We start from the raw sequence: 22,071 nt of genomic DNA, 5'->3' as shown, positions 1-22,071 counted from the left end.
CTATCTACCATCACATCTTCAATTTCTAAATCAAACACACATACAACTGCCCATCATGTCCGGACTTATGCACAAGGTTAAGGATGCCGTGACTGGCCACCACAAGGAGTCCAGCAACACCTCTTCCTCCAACACCTCTTCCTCCAACGCTGGTCCCCACTCCTCCAACATGGCCAACAAGATGGACCCCCGCGTCGACAGCGACCGCGGTAAGCTATCCCCATCCAATCGTTCCCAAAAACACGATACTAACATACTTCCCAGACAACCGCGCCCGCCACGAAGCCATGGGCGGTGCTCACGGCCCCCACGACTCCAGCATGGCCAACAAGATGGACCCCCGCGTCGACAGTGACCGTGACAACCGTGCCAACCCCACCGGCGGTATGGGCGGCTCCGGTGCCGGCTACTCCTCCGGTGGCTACTCTTCGGGTCCTCACGAGACCGGCATGGCCAACAAGATGGACCCCCGTGTCGACAGTGACCGCGACAACCGTGCCCGTCACCAGGCCATGGGTGGTGCCCACGGTCCTCACGACTCCAGCATGGCGAACAAGATGGACCCCCGCGTTAACAGTGACAGAGGTACATACAAACCCCCTTACCCAGCATCTATCATACCATGGAACACAATGCTAACATCCTACCCAGACAACCGTGCCGCTGGCGGCTACTCTGGCACCCACACCACCGGCGCAGGCTACGGCGGTGGTGCAGGAACTGGTGCAGGATACGGCGGTGCAGGTGCAGGCTACGGCGGCAGCGGCGTGAACGACTACACCACCAGCAGCGGCTACGGTGGTAGCAACAACGCGGGCCCTCACGGCTCCAACATGGCCAACAAGATGGATCCCCGCGTTGACTCGGACATGGACAACCGCGCCCGTCACCAGGGAATGGCCAGCAGCAGCTACAACACTACCGGCCAGAGCACCACCGCTGGCCCTCACAGCTCCAACATGGCTAACAAGCTCGACCCCCGCGTCGACTCCGACCTCGATAACCGCGGGACCCTTGGCACCCAGCGTGGGTTTTGAGGGCTTGGTTGAACTAAGGGATGATGTTTATTAGAGAAGTAAAACACTTGTTGCGGCAGTGTGATGGCTTCACTATCTATTTTCATGATGACATATGGATGCGGCCAGGATGACTTTAATGGTTGACTTGAGGCCTGAGATGATATGAGATGATTGATTGATACCAGCGAATTGTCTATTTCCTTTTTTGCTTTTTTCCTTATGTGACTTAATGAACTGGGGTGTGTACTATTATCAGATTGATGAAATGAGAAAGGAAATCAATCCATCATGATATGAATAAACCAATTATCCAGAAATATTTCGTCTTTGCTTCCATCTTATCTATACTACTAAGCTAAGTTACATAGCCAGTAGTAGGTTACTGGTAGTAATTGAACTTAGTAAGTAGCAAGTACATTAATAGTAATACTCAACTCACTATCAATATGCAGAACACATTACTATTAGTACTGCTTACTGTTAAATTTGTGCTTACTAACTAACTACTGAGAATGAGTGATCTGAGGGAATAGTACTAGTACTAACAAGAATATATATATCATCATTATAATACTAAGCATGTACCTACCTTCCCATAATAACACGATTAACTAAAGTGTTCATAGCAGTAAGTAAATAGTACTAGCTACTAGCAGTCAGTATATTATCGAAAGAATATTTCATGTTTTTACTTCAAATCAATGGTGAGATTTATGAGTATGGAACGGTTGGCAATGGGTGCTATTACTACTACTACTACTACTACTACTACTACTACTACTACTACTACTACTACTACTACTACTACTACTACTACTACTACTGTGTTCAGAATGAATGGTATGGTATTGTACCGTGGGTAATAGTAGTCATTATTCTCTACTAGCTAATTAATAGTAGTATGTAGTTGTACTATTGGAGATGATAGAGATACTACTAGTAGTGGGTGGGGGTGGGTTGGACAGACTGCCAGCCAGCCGGCCAACCCGCCGAGCATCACGATGCTGCGTTCTCATGTCACCTCATACACATCACAAGGACAGGGGAACTGATCTTGCAGTGTGCTGCCTAATTTCAGACAGGGATGATATATCTGGGTAAAGTAGGTATTGGATAAAATATGGAAATATATGTATAGCTGGTATGTACATCTCACAACCACACCCATTCATGCGCGCCAATGAATCACAGTTCCGGACAAACCAAAATCAAAATAAACGGGGGACCACTACTGACTGCCTGACTGCAAACGCCAACCTCCGGGTTTCCAAAGAAGATGACTCCCGTGTGTGTACTCCAAGCCGGGTGCGGTTCGCAAGGCATGGCATGGTAGGTGGTCCACTGCGTTGATGGTGAAATAGCCAGTGCCGAACGGGATGGAGTGAGAGGGAGTGTGTGAGAGGGAGAAAGGATGCTGCAAATGGGTATAAAATATGTGGAATAGGTGGGGTGGAAGAGAATAAATGGGGAAGCAGAGGGGAAAGAAACAATCGCGATGCTCAATGCTGGGACTTAAGAAGCTAATAACAATGGGACATGAAAATACGGCTCGAGAATGCAAAAGACCAAAGACATCAAACCAAGGCGACAATAGGGATGCACATATCAATGACGACTCAGTCCTGTGGACTGGATGCAAGGGTTGTCCAAATCTAGAAGCCAAATACAGCTGTCGAGGAGCGGATCGGGGCGATCTATCCAATTATGTCGCGACCACACTCCTCGTTGCTTCAGGGCATGGCGGCCCGGCCGTCAAGGGCTAGGGGCCCCGAATCGTTCAATGGCGTCAGAGGATTGTCCTCAGATGATTCCGACCGGACAGGGGTGTCCGCACGTAGATGGGACTGGCGGGCCTGCAGAGCATTGGGTGACTGGGTCACGGACTGCCAGCCAGGCACTTCATTATCGGCATTAGCAGGGGTGCCATCATTGTTGGACGTGGGAGCGGGGGGACGCCGCGCATCATCGGATGCATCTGTGTCTTGCAGACGCATGCTCTCAATATTGGCAGCGAGCCCTGCCTCGGCCGGCAGGTTGTCCTGGCGGGGTTCGTCGCCAGAAGGGGCTGGCTGGGCCTCCAACTGGGGGGAATTCGTTTGTGACCGAGATGCATCGGTGGTATCCTGCTTGTCCTCTGGAGTGTCCTTCTTCTCGTCCTCCTCGTCAAAATCGTTTGTATCATCGACCTCGGCGCTTAAATCGGTGTAGGCACGGCAGTTGGGACATTGGAACATGGGGTAGTCTGGCGTGTGGATAAGACGACTAACGCATTTGTAATGCCAGACGTGGGCGCAGGCTGCCATGAACAAACACTGGTAAGGCCGCTGCAAACAGATTAGCTGTGTCCTGCAGTTGTGCGATCTGCCAGAAGGAGAGAACGAACCAGGACAGATCCAAGACAAATGGAGCATTCCCGACATCCAGAATAATCCGCTGTATCTCCCTTGCCCAGATTCCGAATCAGACTCTCGGTGTTTTTACTGCATCGCTCATTAGCCGGTAGTCCACACAAACAGCTTCGAGGCCAGATCATCATACTTGAATTCATTCGGCTGCTGCTGCCAGGACCGATTACACTCGATCCGTATACGGACACAGCGGAAAATCATCTCCTCGCCTCCCCGAAAGTCAATCCCCAGCTGCACAATATCTCCATCCTTCACAGTATACAGCCGAGACGGCATGTTCGGCTGGCTCAAGCGCATGTGGTTGAGAAACGTCCCTGAAGAGCTTCCCACATCTTTAATATGCCACTGGCCGTTCAGGTATAAAAACTCGCAGTGTTTCCGACTCACAACCTTCGACTTGAACCCGACCGGGGCATCGGAGGGGTCCGTTGGGTTGGCCACGGGCAGGCCATCGCGTTCTGAGTACCGACCAACTCGGATGACGCAACTTTCAGACGGGAGCGTTCGCGAGACGGGAATGAAGGGCAAGGAGGGTCGGGAGCTTTGATGGGTGTCTTGATGGGGGAAGAAGCGAATGGTCGCTTTCTGCTTCGGTCGCGGGGACGCAGTCGACGGGTTCTCCGACATCACCGGGTCGGACGAGTCGAGGGCTCCCGCGTGGAGGTTGGACGAGGCCGATGGACTGGTGCCATCGAGATCAGGTCTCGCATCCAGCGCCTGAGAGGCACCTCTGGGCCGCGCCATGGTCGTGCCTTGAGCTGTCGTCTGACGGCCACCGGATTGGTTGTTGGAGGGAGAAGAGCTGGACAGGTCGGACTGGCGGGAGGAACGCAAGTCGAGCTCGAGGCCGCGGTAGCTGGGGAAAAAAACCGCACTATAGCGGGCAAGAGTGGATGGCTGCTCACTTTCGGGACATGGGCCCGACGAGCGAGACCCCACAGGCGAGAGTTGCGAAGATTCGGTCCCAGTGGAGGCGGGAGAAAACCAGGAAACTCGACTGCTGAGGGTATGACGACGCGAGATGCGGGGACCGTTGGTCGATGATGACGAGGCAGGAGGGTGGGAGGAAGAGGAAGAGGAAGCGGAGGAGGAGAAATGCTGCTGCGTATAGGCACGCAGTTGGCTCAGACGACGGAGGGGTCCTGAGGAGCGAGAATCGGATGGGAGGTTGGAGGAGGCGGAGGCGGAAACGGATGCAGACACAGACATGGGGTTGGGATTATTGGAAAGGGAAGAGAGGGAAGAAGAAAAAAAAAGAAAAGAAAGAAAGAAGAAAGGAAAATTAAAAGTGAATCAAATCAAATCAAGGCAGAGTCAAATCAATCGGATTTTGCTTCTCCTGATTTAATATTCTTGGAAATCCAGTGGGAAAGGGATCGGATTTATCAAATCTTCTGATCCTTTTTTCTTTGGTTTCCTCTCTTCTGTCACCCTCCTCTCTCTCTCTCTCTCTTATCAACCTTTGTCGAGAGTGACAACTCGGTCGGTTGTTAGTTAGTTAGTTAGCTGATCGGGGGAAACAAGAGGTCCACGAGACGATCGCTTCTCGAATCTGCTGTTCCTGTCCACTTTCTGGTTGTCTGTCACCTCGTGCGATCGACGCGACAGCCCTAAATTGGGATCTTATTTTTTTGACAGTCCTCAAATTCTTCCGTTCAAGTTCAGTCGGGGACAGAGGAGTGAGGTTTAGAGTTGTCCGCTGCTTCGGCGCATTGCAATGGTTCAAAGGTGGAGCCGGAGGCAAATCTGGGTTGGTCTCTTTGGGAATCAGGGCAGACGATCAGGGCCAGTGATGTAGGGGAGGAGGACAATAAAATAGAAGTATCCTTGACAGGTTCCAAGGGGAGAAAAGGAAGGGGAAAGAAAGGGAGGAACTAGTAAAGATAAATTGCGCACTGAACAAAAAAGAAAGAGGGGAGGAGGAGGAAATATCCAAGTCGAGGCTGGTGGGAAAGTGTTGCTATTTCTCTTACTTCTTCGTCTCCCTTGGGTTGGAATGCCGGAACAGAATGGCAACCATGCGAGTCAAATGGTAAGATCTTCTCCTCTGTGGGGCAAACGGAATGCGCAGGTCTGCAGTAAGTATCTAGTAGTAGTGGTGGTAGTAGTACGTACTAATTCTACGACTAGAGACGACCGGTTCCCCATTCGAAGAGGGACCAGCCTGATACTTCGAGAGGGAGAGAGGCGCATCGCACCATGTCTGCTCTATCCAGAAACTCCATCCATCCAGGGCGGAGCGGCGAATTACAGTGAGGGTCCTGTTATTAGTTGGACGAGTGAGCCTGCGCCCCCCGAAACACGGGCTACCATGGTTGCCCATCTGAGAAAATTCCACTGGGCTTCCATTTAGCGTCAAACCACCAGTCGGTTCGTCACGAAGTACATAGTCTACTACAGGTCCTCGGTCCTCAAGGAACATAAATCTCCCCGATCGGAGTTGTTGTCTGACTGCAGGTCGAGGGATTGACTGCAGGCATCTTTTAAGTAACTCCGGGGAGTGGAGCAAGTATCAAATTGGTCGCCCGGGTTGCAGGGCGAAAAAGCAATGCCGATGCCCTCAGCCGTTTTTCCCGGTCTGAGATCAAATAAAACGTCCGGAACATGGAACATCCTTTCTGCAGGTTGATTCCAGGAGCCTCTGTCTGACAGTGGCAACCTAATACTCCGTAACTAGTAGTTTGGCCGCTCCCCTTTGCCCCAGCATTCCATCGCCTGCATACTGCATAATGACCGGGATAGTCGATTTAGCACGGTGTAGATAGATAGTAGTCTCGAAGTATCCCTTTTTTGTATATATCTGAATCTGTACGACTGCGTCACAACTGATGCACGGGAAGGGGGCAGATCTGTCCTAAGCAATCCACATGGGACCATTGAAGGGAAGGGATGATTCGATACCAGAGCATGCTATGGACGGGGATCTCGTGGGCTCCTCCGCACTTTTGCGCTGCCCATGGACATTTTAGCTTTGCGGGGCAGGGAGAAAGGAGAAGATATTATTTGCACACCGGGAAAACCGCTTACTGTAAGCCTCTGAGGTTTGTCGAATGGATGGTTCAGCCGGCCAGTGATTGGCATCGGGATTATGGGCCCGGGCCTTCATGTGATGCAAGCCATTTTTGATGGTGTGAATATTAAGAAGACTGTTTCTTGCTCATTTCCTCTCACGTGGTCTATGTGGTGGCAACACTCATAGTCACATACACCCACTCACACACACACACTCTCTCTCTCTTTTTCTGATGTATCTCCCTGGCGTTCCATGTAGTACTCTGAGAAATATATTGAGTATGTAGATGCACAGCAGATAAACCCTTGGGTGTTGGATATGGTTTCAAAAGCACGCACAGGTAGATGCAGGGGTAAATGCGTCGCAACAAGTCTCAGCGTGGAATCCGATGCAATCCCATCATCCATCCAAGTTTCATTAACTAATCTATCCCTGTCAGCAGATACTACTACTTACTACTTACTAACCAGATAACTAGATAGTTCCGCCACGGGCAACACGGCTGTACCCGTGACAGATCCCAGATGACTGGTATTTAAATATACATTCAGCCATGTTGTGCCTGTACTTTTAAAAGACTGATCCATTGGCATGCCATTAGTTTGGGGATGCTATGATGATGGTGGTGGTGATGGTGGAGGAGGAGGATGATGGATGGTTGACAGGTGATTGATCCGAAATAGTTAGTAGTAGTTGTTGGTCCAAGCATGGATGTTGATCATCTTCCCCGAATGCTGTCCGGTGATCAGCATAGTCGCCTCACTGTCCACTCAGGATGCTTTTCTGAGTTGATACTACTTGCTACTATACAAAATACCTGGAAACAGGCAGTCATAGCAACTTAACGGCTTCTAGGAACTACAGCGATAAATGATCCTGGTCCTGCAAGCTGATAGTAAGTAGTTGTTCATTCATGCAGACGGGTAGGTAGCTTTCTTTAACATTCTTCTTCCTTTGTTGCTGCTGAAGCTTAAATTGTTGTAGACCGGGCCATACTACTACTAGTACTTAGCTGCTATGGACTGGGTCTTGCTAAGAAGTTATGTATGTTCAAATCCGTAGCAAGTGAATCTACGGTGTAGGAACTGTGCTCTGGGGCGTGGTTAGCTTCCGAAGTGGAACCAGAGGCATTTATTCCTTGACCCCATCATGATGTTTAATGAGCATGCGAAAAATGAAATTGGTATAGAATGGTTGCTAATTAGTTTGATTAGTTGAGATCAGTTGATGACATGCTTCACTGTCTGCATCAAAGGTGGGAACACTCATGGGACTAGTTTCAGAATCCTAGACGATATGGCGGGAATGTGGCTGGGAATTGGGGGTGGAGGGAGGAGGGAGGGTGGGAGAGCAAAAGAAGGTGAGGCCGAGCAAGAGAGCTCTCTCTCTCCCACTCTCTCTCTCATGAACTAATGACGGGCATGGATACTAAGTGGACTAGTGACGAGTGGTTCCATCCAGAGCTGTTGCCCAGTGGGGCCGCCCGACAGAAAACGAGCAAGCGAAAAGCAAAGCAATGACGAGCAAAAGATAAACAACCGGGGAGAATGTCCCCGGTCGGGGGATGGGACCTTCTGGTTGATAACGGCGGTGACAGATCTACTATGTAGATATTAGATAGTAGTAGTTTAGACGACAGAGTTATGAATCTAGTTGAGCAATGTTAGTTCAAGATTGAGTAATATCATCACCTAGAATTAAATGAATAGAACACTACTACCTTCAACTAATAAGGTGGTTGGTGAATTTAGAGCTTCCCCTGCCTGTTTTTTTTCTGCGCGTTATCATTTGCCCGACTCCAAAGTGGTGCTGGCGCGGGTTCTTACTTTACCACTAAACTGCAGTAACAGTAGTAACCATTACCACTGCGGGAAACTAACTCGCAACCAGACTGGCTTGCTTCTTTCATCTCTGCTCACTCACTCTTCCTCCATCCACCCATCCCAGAATCCACTCTGGTGATGAACCTCCATCCCCCTGGGTCTGCCATTCTTCGCCATCTCCCCCTCCCCTTGTCATCTTGCTCTCCCCTCCATTGACTCTGTCCATTGTATGTTTTCCAAAGAGAAAAGCAACGTGCTAAGGGTCCCTTGGAGCAAACGGAAGCTACTTGCCCAACCTGACCTAACCTAACCTAACCTAATCAACCAACCAACCTCATTCCATCTCATCTCCCCTTCCTCCTACTACTTACGACGTCGACTACTACACTACGGCTACGGCAAACCACTCCTCGTACTATCTATCCATCCCTCCTACTTCCCTCTCCCCTCTCAGAAACCATCACGCGCCGGGCCTTGTGTTCCCGTAGCTCCCTCTGCCAGAGCCTCTCTTCCCGTCCCCTTCTTGCGTTTCTCTCAATCGCCATTCGGTCCTTCCCTCGAACTCTTCCTGCTCTTCCCCCGATCGCCTCCCGTTCCCACGTCTGTTCCGCCTCCGCTGCAAGTCTTTGTTGGATGGAATAAGGGAAGGCGACAAGCTTGCTGGCATTAAGGAGCCCGACCTGATCCTCTCCCCTCCCAATCCCATCGGCGTATCTTCCGCCTACTCTTTGCTTTCCTATTCAAACGCTGGCGGGGCCGTCTGTTGGTCCTGCGGGCTCCCCATTCTGAAGGCATGAGCGGAATCACGAACGCCTGTCTGTCCTGCTTCTCGACAGTTGACCGATGGTGCCATATCTCAGCTTGTCTCGGCCCGATCGGAGGCCGCTCAAGGGATGGCATTTATGAAACCACCTTGGCAGACAACGAGCGCGAAGCGGTTTCCGATCTCTTGGGTTACCTTGAAAATGTATGTTCATTGCTGTCGCGCCCTTCAGTGCTGCTTCTACTCCACCCGGCGTTCGCTTTTACTTACAAGTATTCCTTAATAGAGGACCGAGACCGACTTCTTCGCCGGTGAACCCCTTCGGGCCTTGAGCACCCTCGTCTATTCCGACAATGTCGATCTCCAACGGAGCGCCAGTCTGACATTCGCTGAGATCACGGAGAGAGGTACGGCTGATACGCACAGACCTTGTTGTTCCGATGGTGGCTAACATCCGGGGTATTTGCAGATGTGCGCGAGGTCGATCGAGACACGTTGGAGCCCATCCTCTTCTTGTTGCAGAGTTCGGACATTGAAGTTCAACGTGCTGCCAGTGCAGCACTAGGCAACTTGGCTGTAAATGGTGGGTTTCGCTTTCATCCATTCCTCGCGCCAGTAGGCTTACTGACCGGTCGCAGCGGACAATAAGGTGCTGATCGTCGCTCTGGGAGGACTGGCTCCTCTAATACGGCAGATGATGTCACCGAATGTGGAAGTGCAATGCAATGCGGTCGGTTGCATTACAAACTTGGCTACCCATGAGGATAATAAGGCCAAGATCGCTCGATCCGGTGCCTTGGGCCCGTTGATCCGTCTAGCGAAGTCGAAGGACATGCGTGTACAACGAAATGCCACGGGGGCGTTGCTGAATATGACACACTCGGGTAGGTCGCGAGGATCCCAAGATGGAGTGGCTCTGCTAACATTGCGATCCATAGATGATAACCGACAACAACTTGTCAACGCCGGCGCTATCCCTGTTCTTGTTCAGTTGCTTTCCTCCCCCGATGTGGATGTACAATACTACTGCACTACCGCCCTCAGTAACATCGCTGTCGACTCGTCGAATCGCAAGCGCCTGGCTCAGACCGAGTCCAGGCTGGTTCAATCGCTGGTGCACCTGATGGATTCGTCAACACCCAAGGTCCAATGCCAAGCGGCGTTGGCACTGCGCAACCTTGCCTCGGACGAGAAATACCAGCTCGAAATTGTTCGAGCCAAGGGTCTTCCACCCCTCTTGCGACTGCTGCAGTCATCCTACCTTCCTCTTATCCTATCCGCCGTCGCGTGTATCCGCAACATCTCCATCCATCCCTTGAACGAATCCCCTATTATCGATGCGGGCTTCCTCAAGCCCCTGGTGGACCTGCTGGGATCGACTGACAATGAAGAGATTCAGTGTCACGCCATCTCGACCCTCCGGAACCTTGCCGCAAGCTCGGATCGAAACAAGGAGCTGGTCCTGCAGGCCGGCGCTGTTCAGAAGTGCAAGGACCTCGTCCTCCGTGTGCCCCTCAGCGTTCAGTCGGAAATGACTGCTGCGATCGCGGTTCTGGCTCTGAGCGACGAGTTAAAACCGCATCTCCTTAACCTGGGGGTGTTTGACGTCCTGATTCCTTTGACGGAATCGGAAAGTATCGAAGTGCAAGGGAACAGCGCTGCGGCGCTGGGAAATCTTTCCTCTAAAGGTATGACCCCACCGTGTGCAAATGTGTTAATGTGCCCTCCATATACTAACAGGTGTGAATTCAGTGGGTGACTACTCTATTTTTGTGCGTGATTGGGCAGATCCGAACGGAGGTATTCACGGCTACCTCAACCGCTTCCTCGCCAGTGGCGACCCGACATTCCAGCATATTGCCATCTGGACTCTGCTTCAACTTCTGGAATCTGAGGATCAAAGGCTCATCGGATATATCGCCAAGTCCGACGATATCGTTCAGATGGTCAAGTCCATCTCCGACAAGAATATCGAATCGGACGAGGAAGATGCTGAAGACGGGGAAGGCGAGGTCATTGCGCTGGCTCGGCGATGCCTCGAATTCCTTGGGAACGGTCACAAGCTTGTAGAAGCCTAAATATTCCTCCCTTGACCTTTACCCTCACCTCATCTAACGACCTGTGTATGGCTTGGACCAACCCCTTTCACTTCCCTATTTATCTTCGACCGACTTCTTTTCTTCTCTATCTGTGTTCCCACTGCCGTTCTTATCTATAAGTTGAGCCGCCTTGTGTTCCAATGTGTTGACCCATTGATGTCTAGCTGTCCAAGGTGTTAAGCGGGCATGTGCTTCGGTGTCTCTTTTGATTCGTGTCAGCGAGCATTCGGTGTGCTTGAGATCGTTGTCCGTTTGTTGTCTATAGTCACTTCTCTGAGGGAGAACTGACGCTGTGCCGACTTTTAATTGTGTCTGCGCATAATACTGTATTCACCGTTAGAGGATTTCGAGTCTATACTTGCAATACATTGATACCATGATTATAATAGCTATCGTTGTAGATACTTTGTCTACATGACCTGTCTCAGTAACACAAGAATGTATACCAAGGCCTCCTGATTGGCCCGTGCTAGCTGTCCGGAAAGAGTGTTGTTCCGGCCGAGACCGGGTCCCGCCGAAAAAGAAAAGCTTTGCCAGCATCTCGCGTCAACAACTTAAGCTCGACTGTCTCTGAGCCCCTCCCTTCTCTTCCTCCTTTATTTCCCTCTAATATCCAGTCTGTAAGACGCAGCGCTGGAATGGCCACTGCACTACCCACTTTGGCCATCCCAGGCCAGCGCCTGGGCTCAATTGCCTCATATGCCGCCGGTCCTGGTACACACGTGCAGAACGCAACCATCTATGCCTCGATCGCAGGCCCCGTGGTCGTCGATCAAGCGCAACCCAGCTCCAAAGCCAAGCTCATCCTGAGTGTCTCCCGCACAGGCCCCAAGAAGGCAGCTGCACCTGCACCTAGCACCAAGGCGTCCGCCAAACCAGCCACCACTGGAAAGCCCAAGCTGAGATACAACACCCTCCCCGCCGTCGACTCGGTCGTGTTGGCTCGCGTCACCCGCGTTCAGAAGCGACAAGCCACCGTGTCTATTCTCGTCGTGCTCGACGAATCTGCTAGCTCTCAGCCTCTCAACCCCGCACAGACTGCATCGGACAATGACAACATCGAAGCTATTCTCTCGTCCGCGGCTAATCCGGAGAACCATAGCAACTCGGATGAACTTCGCTTCCAGGCGCTGATCCGCAAGGAGGACGTTCGCGCCGTTGAGAAAGACCGCGTCGTCATGGATGAGATGTTCCGTGTTGGGGATATTGTTCGTGGAACGGTCATTTCCCTGGGTGATCAGAGCTTCTACTATCTTACCACCGCACGCAATGATCTGGGTGTCGTTATGGCCCGCAGTGAGTCGGGTAATATGATGTTCCCTGTTAGCTGGAAGGAGATGAGAGATCCTGTTACTGGGGTCGCGGAGTTGAGGAAGGTTGCTAGGCCGTTTTGAGAGGTCTATCACCTGTTCTGGGGTGAGAGGAATTGATGATACCAGCAATTATGTATGATGCGTTGGTCTGGCCGGGCCTCGATGATGGCTGGCTAGGCTAGGCTATGGCGCTCATCATTAACAAACACAGTCTACTATCTGCCACGGTACGCGCCTAGAGGGGTAACCGGATTGGCTAAGTGACTGATCCCGAAGGAGTCAGGCCCTTGCAGCAGTACCTGAGGTCGGTGCGCTCGCGCTCGCATATGATTAGGCCGGCTCCTGCTTGCTTACAGCTTGCTTTGCTCTGAAGACAGTCGCGGAAGCATGCGAATGCATTTGACTGCCGCCGAGCAAGCAGATTACCACACTCGACATGACTGTACATATTTTAACAGTTGATGTACTCACATCATCGGCTAGTCGTATGACATGACTGCCAGCCCGCTTTGCGGACATCCTAACATATTTTTGATCCTTGGGAGGGATACAAATGAAACCACTTTCACACTTTCTGCTTTCCAGTTACCTACTACCCTAGGACGTCTTTGTTTTTTTTGTTTTCCTCCTTAGTATACATGGCTTTGGCTTTCTCAATGCTAAGCTGTGTTTGTCATGTGAGGTAGATGGACGGTTACTGCGCAAGGTTTTACTCACTTTGCGACCCCTGTTTAGAGCTTCCTTATTCTAATTTTTAGGTGGATTGGGAAGTATTACATACAAGGGCACATACACACATACATATATACCTTTATTGTAGTCAATTCGAAAAAATACCTATAATCCAATTCAACTTTTCTCTTTTCTTTCTTCCTTCTTTCCCCCCTAAATAACAGAATAAACATCTATATACCCCCCAAACAACGAAGAAAGAACTACTTCTTCAGCGTCTTCTGCTTCTCCGCATCAATCAACTTCCTCCCCTGCACAACCAACCCCTTCCTCCGTCTCACATTATCCATATACCTCTTCGCGACATTCTCCCTATCCGCCAACTCACCCAAATCCTCCAACTCCTCCTCCGTCGCGGGGACCCAGAAGGGATCTTCATCTAGCGCCTCAAAGCCCGCAAAGATCAACTGAGGTTGCGCTGCCCCGGACGTCCGCTTACGGATTTCTTCCGCGAAGCCGAATGATTCTGCCACCGGCAGTAGGGATAGGATGGTGAAGAAGGGTGTGCCTTCTTTCATTACTTCGGAGAGGATACGGCCCCGGCGGCGGGTTATTACGCCGTAGACGCGGCCGAGGACTTCGGCTGTTCATTGCTTTGGGTTAGTATTTGGTGAGGGTACGAGGGTGAAGGGGGAGGAAGGTATGGGGTTACGCACTCGAGGCTTGAATCTCGCAACTGTACATGGCTAGCATGATTCGAGGGCTCCAGTCTAGGAATCCTTGGGTGATGCTGTCGCGGACGAGACGGATGGCTTCGCCGGTTAGACGGCCTAGGTCGAGGTCTTCGTCGGCGGTGGTGGTGTTAATGGAGACGGATTCGAGGAATACGGCGATGCCTTGCATGGGTTCTTGGCAGAGAGGACCTTGGCCGGTTGCGAGTTGGAAGGCGTGTGCGATCTTGTCGCTGAGGTCGCGGACCATCAGGGCTTCGCGGGTGCTGGTGTCGGTGTTGATTTGGGGTTGTTGTTGGTGGGGTTCGAGAAGGCTATATATAGGTTTGTGTGTGTTAGATGGGGGAGGGATCTGGTGATATGGGGGTAAGGAGGAGGAGGGGGCATACAATTTCTCGCAGGTGTTGACCTCCGTTGCATCGATGAGGATGTTGGGTCCAACGCGTCGTGGTCCAAAGGCTGTGATCCGCTCGACTACGTCCTTCCAGCGTCCCTTGTCGTCGGTTGATTCGTCTTCGAACAGCTTGGCCAGTTCTTGCTTGAAGTCCTTCAGGGAGAGAGAGGTTGCTTCGCGGGCCTCGCCGGTGGCGTCGCTGGCTTCCATTTGCTGGGAGCTTTCGGCCGTGGTGGTTCCGTTGGTGGGTTGTTCTCCCTCGCTGGACTGGGTCTCTGCCGCTGTGCGCTTCTCGGTTTGCAGGCGCTTGATGGTTCCCACGTGCTTGGAGATGAAGTCGGTGACGGCTTCAGGGAGCGGCACCACGCGGAGACGCATGGTCAGTTGCTTGGATGAAGAGGTGGTCTGGACGCCGCCTCGTCCGAGCTCGGGGTTCTTGGGAGATGCCATTTCGGGGGCACTGATGATGGTTTCCCGGTAGGGCACGATGGTTTGGCCGGTTGAGATTTCACACTTGGCGAAACGTTCGCGGAGATCCTTGATACAACGCTCGAGATGCAGTTCACCGGCGGTCAGGATGACGTGCTCGCCGCTGGGGAGAACCTCGTATTGCGCACAAGGGTCGCTTTGCTCGAGAAGGCGCAGACCAGTCACCATCTTGCTGAGGTCTGCCGGGTTCACGGGCTCCAGGGCGACTCGCACGATGGGTGGTGTGTTGAGGGAGACACCGGCCAAGTTGATGCTGCCCTCGAGCTGCGAGGACAGAGTGCCCGTCTTGAGAACGTGGCCTGCGAGACCGCCAATGCCGAAGACGACACCTGCCGGTACCGACTGGAGAGGTTCGAAGCTGCGGCCCATGAGGAGGTAGAGATCGGTGACGGTAACCTTCTGGGGTACTGGGCTGGCATGCGGGTTCTCCGGCGAGAACTTGGGTGCCAGGACGTACACCGAGTCTCCCACTGAGAGGGTTCCAGAGTATAGACGGGCGAATCCAATGAGATGTTCAGGGTCATCCTTCTCCTCACTCTCGGCCGGTTGATCATCTGATATGGTCGTCCGTTCGAAGGCGGATGTTATGCGAGTATACTCATCTGTCTGGTCGCCATTGGCTTCTGCTTGCATTTTAGCAATCTCCTCTCGCTTCTTGCGAGCAATCTCCCGGGCTTCATCGGCCGACATGGTGCCACCAACTCGCTTCTTGCTCGATCCCAGCTCGCTCTCCGGGATGGACATCATTTTACTGACGTAGGCGATGACAGGCTCGTCTTTTTGGGTCTTGAAGTTAATCATAGCATCCTTCACTTTGGGATCGACGAACTGGGAGCCAGGAGAGTCTTCAATCATGGCTGGCAACCGAGCTGCTTGAGCAGCTGGCGGGCTGGGAAGGTACTCAATTACGGACACCAGCACGGCAGTGGACAAAGGCAGCCACATGGAAAACAGCGTAGTCATGATATTGCGGGGATCGCGCGAGCGCAGGATATATTGGGGAATGTTGATGTTCAGAGACTTGGTGATCTTCTCCAACAAAGCCGGGTCACTGTTCAGATTAGCAGATGTACATCACGTATATACCGTTTTACATACCCCTTTCCTGTGCCTGTGCCTGTTGTAGCCTCGTATGCCGCCCAGATACTGTCCAAGACAAGCTGAACGAACATAGGCTTCAATGCACGACCCTTCAAGTGCTTCGAACCCAGGACTCGCTTCGTTTTGGGATCGAGATAGTAATCTCCCCAGAGCACCTTTTCGAGGACAGTGCGCTTGATTCCGAGCTTTCTTTCGTAAATCGCGGCAAACTGACGGATTGTAAAAGCCCAGCCATCAACAGCACTGCAGAAAATGACGTTGTTCTTTTCCGGCGCAAAGTAAAGATCTTCATCGTCTTTCTCCTCATACTCTGCTGTAGGCTCGTCATCCTGCTCCTGCTTCTTGGAGCGAGCAGCAGATTCATTAGCACGCTCCTCCATGCGCTCTCGCCATTGAAGATCCTCTTCCATCCGTTCACCCTGGTAAAAACTACCAATGACGGCATTGACCTGCTCCAGCAGCTTGCTCATATGGGAGTAAGCCTCGCTGGGACTCATCTTCAGCTCCGTGATCAGTCGATCGATCTTGTTGATGACAAGGATGGGCTTTAATTGCTCCACCCAGGTTTGACGCAGCACCGTGACGGTCTGACTACAGACGCCCTCTACGGCATCCACAAGCACCACAGCACCATCACAAAGACGGGATGCGGTGGACACTTCACTGCTGAAATCGATATGGCCCGGCGAGTCGATCAGATTGATCAGGTACTCTTTCGCCACGGGCGCAGCGTCGGGAGCAGGACGGCGCATCATAGAAAAGAAGAGCGAAATGGCAGAAGACTCCATGGTGATTCCTCGAAGCTGCTCATCTGGACGGGAATCCAGATAGCGGATCTTGCCCGCCAGCTTTGGTGAGATGATGCCATTGGTGGCGATTAGACTATCTGTCAAGGATGTTTTACCGTGATCCTAAATGGGTGTGAGTAGAGAGATTTCACAAATGGATGTAGTCTGATAGACTTAGACAAGCAAAAAGTACATACGACGTGGGCGAGGATGCAGATCTGGAATGGCTGTTAGTGATGGCGGACGGAGCAAATGTAATGATGGAAGTGGGATGGAGGGGTAACTTGCATTGCGGATGTCATCGGGCCTCCGTTGCAGACGGACGAGATCGTCCACGTTAACAACAGGCATTTTGGGATATTGCTGGTGCTGCCAAACAGCTCCCAGAGTCCAAGGTGAAATCCAGGCCGGAAAGTTGCTCTTTCGTTGGGTTTCCGTGCCGCGAACTGCGGAATCTGGTAGAAAAACTTGTCGCGGGAAATGTCGAGCTTGAAGAACTTGCCTTATCCCTCGGATTTAAAGAGTGGAATTCACGCCAGACCGGGATTGTAGGAGATGTGGTTAATATACTATATGTGAAGATTCTTTTACATGGTCTTTAAAGGTTCAAGCCCTTGATTATTAATTGCTGCGATTTTACTATGACTACAGCGGACCCGAATGCCATACTCTCTCTGTTCAATCATCGTCATCATTCTATGGTATCATCCTAACTAAGTATGTATCTACCAAAAATTGAAGAAAATAAGAAGCTGAACAAGCGATACAAAATCTCTTCTTCGGCCATGATAGGGTATCATTATTGTAGTATATAGTGACTCAAATCCTGTCATTATGAGTCATCTTCATCGAAGGATAGCTTGATCTTCTTCTTTTGCTTTGGTTTCCGAGTGCCTGGTTCTTTCTTTTGTATCTTCTCGGTCTCTTCACTGGGAGTATCTTCTCCCACTACTTTGGCCTGTTTCCTTTTCCGTGGCCCACCTATTTCGGCCACGTTCTCTTTGGAGACAGGTGCCTCGGCCTGAGGATTCGCTTTACCTTCTTCGCCCGTCGCAGGCTCTTGTGTATCTTTATTGGAGTTCTCGGTATCCTTGTTATCCTCGCCACGTACTAAGGCTTCATATTCCTCCTTGGAGATGATCTCGTTGCTCTCTTCATCAACGTAGGTAGGGCCATCGTCGTCATTGTCGTCCCTCGGTTTCCGTGGCCGTGCAATGGGTCTTTCGAGGCGACCAGAAGTATCTCCGTATTGGTTCTTCAGTCTCTGTAAGAAGGCAGGCTGCTTCGCCTCTGAAAGATGGTTAGGTCAATACCAACCGGGAGTGGAGACAGACAACGTACCATATGCGAGGTCCTTTGATTTAAAGGACATGGCTGGGTCAGCCGTAGAGTCACTGTCAGCCTATCTCTATTCTATAATAGTCAAGAAAATAGTAGGACTGATGTTACAGCAGCTCAATAGCGAGCGAATGTGGGCAGTATGACGTGACGCTCCTTAGTAGGACACCATGCACAATGCATTCGTATAAAGATATACCGGGTCAACTGTAGCGTAGTAACACAATATATATGCCTCGCTCGCAAGCTACAGACACAAACACCATTTAGATATGAGCATGGAATAGAAATAGAAGGTGACTTGGTATACTCCGTCGAAAGAAGTTGGCTGGCCCGCCAAGGAATCAGTGGGCTGCGGTGCGCTAATCCGCATCGGGCGAGGTCGAAAAGTCCAGAGGAGCCGCAAGCTTCGCGTCGAACCAACCTCGTCCTCCATCAACCAACATACATCAAATACCATGCTCTGCGCAAGTAAGTCGTGCAATGAATTGCTCTTGCTTGTCCAATTACTGATGTTTGATGTGCAACAGTTTCGGGAGAGGCACCGCAAGTGCCCGTCGTCTCGCCCAAGAGCGGTATGTCTCAACCTCGAAAGCATTGATGCGACGTAATGCAGCTAATGCTCGACTAGGCAGCGTCTTTGAGAAGCGACTGATCGAAGCCTACATCGCGGAGAATGGAAAGGATCCCGTGAATGGAGAGGAGCTCTCCACAGACGACCTCATTGACGTCAAATCCCAGCGCGTCGTCCGCCCCAGACCTCCCACCCTCACATCCATTCCTTCGTTGCTCAGTGTCTTCCAAGAAGAGTGGGATGCCCTGGCTCTCGAAACCTACACATTGCGACAGACCCTGGCACAGACTCGCCAGGAACTGAGCTCCGCGCTCTACCAGCACGATGCCGCCGTTCGCGTGATTGCTCGGTTGACAAAGGAGAGAGACGAGGCCCGTGATGCCCTATCCAAGGTCACCGTCGGTGCCAGGAGTGCCGCTGCCTCCGGGGGTGAGGCTATGCAGGTTGACTCGACCGGTCTGCCCGAGGCCGTTCTGGCACGTGTTGAGAGCACACAGGCATCGTAAGTTGCTATGTATAGGATTCTACTGTGTTGGTATATCTAACAATCTACAGGCTGTCCAAGACACGTCGTAAGCGCCCGGTTCCGGAAGGCTGGGCTACGGCTGAAGCCATCTCCACATACAAGCCTACGGAAAGCTCCAAGCCTCTTTACCCCGGCAGCAAGGCTTTCGCCGTGAACTCGTCGGGAGAGCTGGCACTCATCGGCGGCGCGGACGGTGCCGTTGGCATCTATTCCATTCCCCAGAAGCAGGTCGTTCAGAACCTGCAGGCGAACGGGCCAGTTACCGATGCCGTTTGGGCAGGCGAGAAGGCTATTGTGGCATCGTCTACGGGCTCTGTGAAGGTCTTCGAGAACGGCAACGAGGTCGCCAACTTCAACTCTCATGCTGGAGCCGCAACCGCGCTTGCCGTGCATGCTACCGGTGACATTGTTGCCTCGGTTGGCGCTGACAAGAGCTATGTTCTGTATGACCTCACGACGAACTCGGTAATCACTCAGATTTTCAGTGACGCATGTGAGTAGCCCGATGATAAATTGTATGCCCGGACATGACTGACATTTTACTCTTCTTCAGCTCTTCTCTCGGTCAAGATTCACCCTGACGGTCACCTGGTTGCTGCTGGTGGCGTGGACGGGCAAATCAAGATCTTCGATATCAAGACTGGCGCCTCCGCTGCCACTTTCGCCATGTCTAGCCCTGTGAAGTCCCTTTTCTTCTCCGAGAACGGTGTTTTCCTGGCCGCGGTTACCGAGAACTCGACCACTGTATCCATTTGGGATCTCCGTAGCGCCCAGGAGAGCAAGGTTCTGGAGACGGGCAGTCAGGTTGACTCGATTAACTGGGATTACACTGGACAGTTCCTTCTGACCGCCGGACCTAGTGGCTTGACGGTGCACCAATACACCAAGTCCTCCAAGTCGTGGTCCGAGCCCTTGCGGAGCGCGGTGCCCGCGGTTGCGGCGGCTTGGGGCTCTGCCGCCCAGACTATTGTGGCGTTGAACAGCGAGGGAGGCGTGACGGAGCTGACGGCACAGTAATTATGATACCTACTTATGGATACGGAGTGAAAATTCCATTTGTTGTTCTGTATTTCTAGCTGTCGGTGCTACTTTTCTTTTCTTCTCCTTTTTTTGTTGTTGTTTCTTTTTTGTCCCCGGCGTCTTGTTTTTTTTCTCAGACCAAACCCAAAGAATAAAGGAAGGAGAAGCCACCTGGCAACAATAACGAACCCGGATTAAAATGGGATTATCATGAGCATAGAAACCACCAGAATCTGAGTTGTCAGCAGACCTACTACTGCTGTGACAATTGGTGATTGATGGTGACAAGTCATTCACGCAGTGATCGGGGGTGCTGGGCGAGTCGGCGGGAACCCTCATACTACTAAATTATAAGACTAAAATATATTTGTCTCCCCTCCGCAACTGAACCACTCCGCCTGGCTCTGAATTCCCACGGATTACTACCCAGGAATTGCGAGTGCCAGAACTCTTACTAGTACCCAGTAGTACTTGCTCCCAGAGGGTCCGTCCATTCACTGAAGAGTGGCATGCTGGACAAACTCACGGTGTTCAGTGAGGCAAAAAGCAAGTTGAACCGGAGACATGCCACTCCTGACCGCAGGGCACTCGGACCCAGACCACTTCGTTAACACGACTAAGCATGGCGTTCCACCAACCGCAAGTGAGGCCTAACACCGGCTGTTAATAACTCACTACTACCTCACCTTCTTCTTGCCATCAAACCGCCCTCCCCTCGCCCTTCTTCCCTCTCCCACCTTCTCTTCCCCTCCAACACCGTCGTCTTTCCCTGCGGATTGGTTTCCGGGATGAGTGACGATTCAGGTGTCTTGTTTGTGGGCTCTCGCCCCCGAAAGGTTCGTATCAAATCACCCCGTCGTCCCTCGAATCTCCTCATGGAGGCGGGGTATCCCCGTGCTAGATCAAGGGATTGGAGGTTCAACTGACGCCCGACTCCACCTTCCAGAGAACTCATCGCGAGATATCCGAAGTTTCTTCAGGACGTCCATCCGGAGAACCATCCTCATCATCCCTTTCCGCAACACCGGGGCCTTCGTTGCCACCGCTTCGGCGGTACCCCGGGGACGGCCTCGATCTCCGCCGACCGGCCACAACCCAGCCGTCTGAAGATGTGATAGACCTGACCGATGAGCCCGATACACCCTATCAAAATACGTCCTTGCAAGAGTCCCGTACAACAAACGAAGCTTCTCGGCCGCGTCCTCCCCGGTTTCCCAGGGACATCCTCACGGAAGTGGTTGATCTAGAGGAGGAGGTGGACGATAATGACCAGCAACAACCCCCCAGCAGCCCCGAAGTCGAGTTCATCGGAGCCACCGTGAGGCGGCCACAGTTGCCGCCGCCGCCACAACCACCACCTCCGCCTCCGCCGCGCAGCAATGAAGGTTTCTATATGCCCAGCTTGTGGCAGCAGATGCTACAGTTTCGATCCCCGAGACCACCTGTACGGGTTGGAGACCATGGCAGACCGGACCTAGCGTTTCGAGGATTTCGGAGACATCCTCCTATAAGTGATGTGGAGTCATTCTGGATCGGAGATGGCCCGGCGGGCGCCATAGATCTAACGATCAACTTGGATGTGGATGGCCCGTTAGGATTAGACTATCAACTCACGGGCCTGACACGACAAAGGACGCCTGCAAACGCCTACAAACCTCCAAGTCCGCCACCGGAGGGGTTCACCCGAAATGTTGCCGAGGACGATGTGGTTGTATGCCCGAATTGTGATATGGAACTGGGTACTGGTGACGAAACCAAACAGCAGATATGGGTGGTCAAGCAATGTGGACATGTACGTGATTTCCGAGTTGACGACGTTCGTTACCAACTTCTAACCTTGACCGTAGGTATATTGTGGCGACTGTGCCTCGAACCGATCGTTGTCGAAGGCGAAAAAGAACGCTTCTAAAGCCAAGCCTTTCTCTAAATGCCAGGTATTCGGTTGCGGGAAGCCCGTTAGTTCGCCCAAGTCAATGTTTCAAATTTATCTATAATGATGC

At 51.9% G+C, this 22,071-nt stretch overlaps 8 protein-coding genes across 8 annotated transcripts; 5 read left to right on the top strand and 3 right to left on the bottom strand.

Moving 5' to 3' along the window:
• Nucleotides 1-55: 55 nt before the first annotated feature.
• Nucleotides 56-1,037, top strand: BO88DRAFT_331880 (uncharacterized protein; the record flags this gene model as incomplete). Its single annotated transcript, XM_025702700.1, has 3 exons — nucleotides 56-209; nucleotides 265-585; nucleotides 730-1,037. 3 exons carry the CDS (start codon nucleotides 56-58, stop codon nucleotides 1,035-1,037), a joined length of 783 nt encoding a protein of 260 aa, XP_025566780.1.
• Nucleotides 1,038-2,470: 1,433 nt separating this feature from the next.
• BO88DRAFT_174456 (FHA domain protein) lies at nucleotides 2,471-5,029 on the bottom strand. Its single transcript, XM_025701690.1, has 3 exons — nucleotides 3,558-5,029; nucleotides 3,403-3,499; nucleotides 2,471-3,343 (listed from the first exon to the last, which is right to left on the bottom strand). The coding sequence occupies exons 1-3, from the start codon at nucleotides 4,634-4,636 to the stop codon at nucleotides 2,750-2,752; spliced, it is 1,770 nt and encodes a 589-aa protein (XP_025566779.1). The 5' UTR covers nucleotides 4,637-5,029; the 3' UTR covers nucleotides 2,471-2,749.
• A 3,739-nt stretch (nucleotides 5,030-8,768) lies between these two features.
• vac8 (protein anchor VAC8) lies at nucleotides 8,769-11,511 on the top strand. Its single transcript, XM_025701689.1, has 6 exons — nucleotides 8,769-9,230; nucleotides 9,313-9,433; nucleotides 9,496-9,609; nucleotides 9,665-9,910; nucleotides 9,965-10,714; nucleotides 10,779-11,511. The coding sequence occupies exons 1-6, from the start codon at nucleotides 9,057-9,059 to the stop codon at nucleotides 11,102-11,104; spliced, it is 1,731 nt and encodes a 576-aa protein (XP_025566778.1). The 5' UTR covers nucleotides 8,769-9,056; the 3' UTR covers nucleotides 11,105-11,511.
• A 175-nt stretch (nucleotides 11,512-11,686) lies between these two features.
• Nucleotides 11,687-12,616, top strand: BO88DRAFT_174383 (exosome non-catalytic core subunit CSL4). The gene has a single exon (XM_025701688.1). It carries the CDS (start codon nucleotides 11,764-11,766, stop codon nucleotides 12,517-12,519), a length of 756 nt encoding a protein of 251 aa, XP_025566777.1. The 5' UTR covers nucleotides 11,687-11,763; the 3' UTR covers nucleotides 12,520-12,616.
• A 513-nt stretch (nucleotides 12,617-13,129) lies between these two features.
• On the bottom strand, nucleotides 13,130-17,395 carry BO88DRAFT_174364 (GTPase RIA1). The gene is made up of 6 exons (XM_025701687.1): nucleotides 16,902-17,395; nucleotides 16,811-16,831; nucleotides 15,823-16,736; nucleotides 14,231-15,775; nucleotides 13,827-14,155; nucleotides 13,130-13,753 (listed from the first exon to the last, which is right to left on the bottom strand). The coding sequence occupies exons 1-6, from the start codon at nucleotides 16,962-16,964 to the stop codon at nucleotides 13,374-13,376; spliced, it is 3,252 nt and encodes a 1,083-aa protein (XP_025566776.1). The 5' UTR covers nucleotides 16,965-17,395; the 3' UTR covers nucleotides 13,130-13,373.
• Nucleotides 17,286-18,245, bottom strand: BO88DRAFT_485282 (DUF4604 domain-containing protein). The gene is made up of 2 exons (XM_025712331.1): nucleotides 17,955-18,245; nucleotides 17,286-17,903 (listed from the first exon to the last, which is right to left on the bottom strand). Exons 1-2 carry the CDS (start codon nucleotides 17,983-17,985, stop codon nucleotides 17,446-17,448), a joined length of 489 nt encoding a protein of 162 aa, XP_025566775.1. The 5' UTR covers nucleotides 17,986-18,245; the 3' UTR covers nucleotides 17,286-17,445.
• A 118-nt stretch (nucleotides 18,246-18,363) lies between these two features.
• BO88DRAFT_174308 (WD repeat PRP19 family protein) lies at nucleotides 18,364-20,464 on the top strand. Its single transcript, XM_025701686.1, has 5 exons — nucleotides 18,364-18,422; nucleotides 18,482-18,526; nucleotides 18,583-19,027; nucleotides 19,081-19,544; nucleotides 19,605-20,464. Exons 1-5 carry the CDS (start codon nucleotides 18,410-18,412, stop codon nucleotides 20,066-20,068), a joined length of 1,431 nt encoding a protein of 476 aa, XP_025566774.1. The 5' UTR covers nucleotides 18,364-18,409; the 3' UTR covers nucleotides 20,069-20,464.
• Nucleotides 20,465-20,859: 395 nt separating this feature from the next.
• Nucleotides 20,860-21,980, top strand: BO88DRAFT_450349 (putative RING finger domain protein; the record flags this gene model as incomplete). Its single annotated transcript, XM_025710558.1, has 2 exons — nucleotides 20,860-20,907; nucleotides 20,973-21,980. The coding sequence occupies 2 exons, from the start codon at nucleotides 20,860-20,862 to the stop codon at nucleotides 21,978-21,980; spliced, it is 1,056 nt and encodes a 351-aa protein (XP_025566773.1).
• Between the last annotated feature and the right edge of the window lie 91 nt (nucleotides 21,981-22,071).

This window comes from Aspergillus vadensis (assembly GCF_003184925.1).
Source record: "Aspergillus vadensis CBS 113365 unplaced genomic scaffold BO88scaffold_3, whole genome shotgun sequence".
Lineage (NCBI taxonomy): Eukaryota > Fungi > Ascomycota > Eurotiomycetes > Eurotiales > Aspergillaceae > Aspergillus > Aspergillus vadensis.
This window is presented reverse-complemented; position numbering and strand designations above follow the sequence as displayed.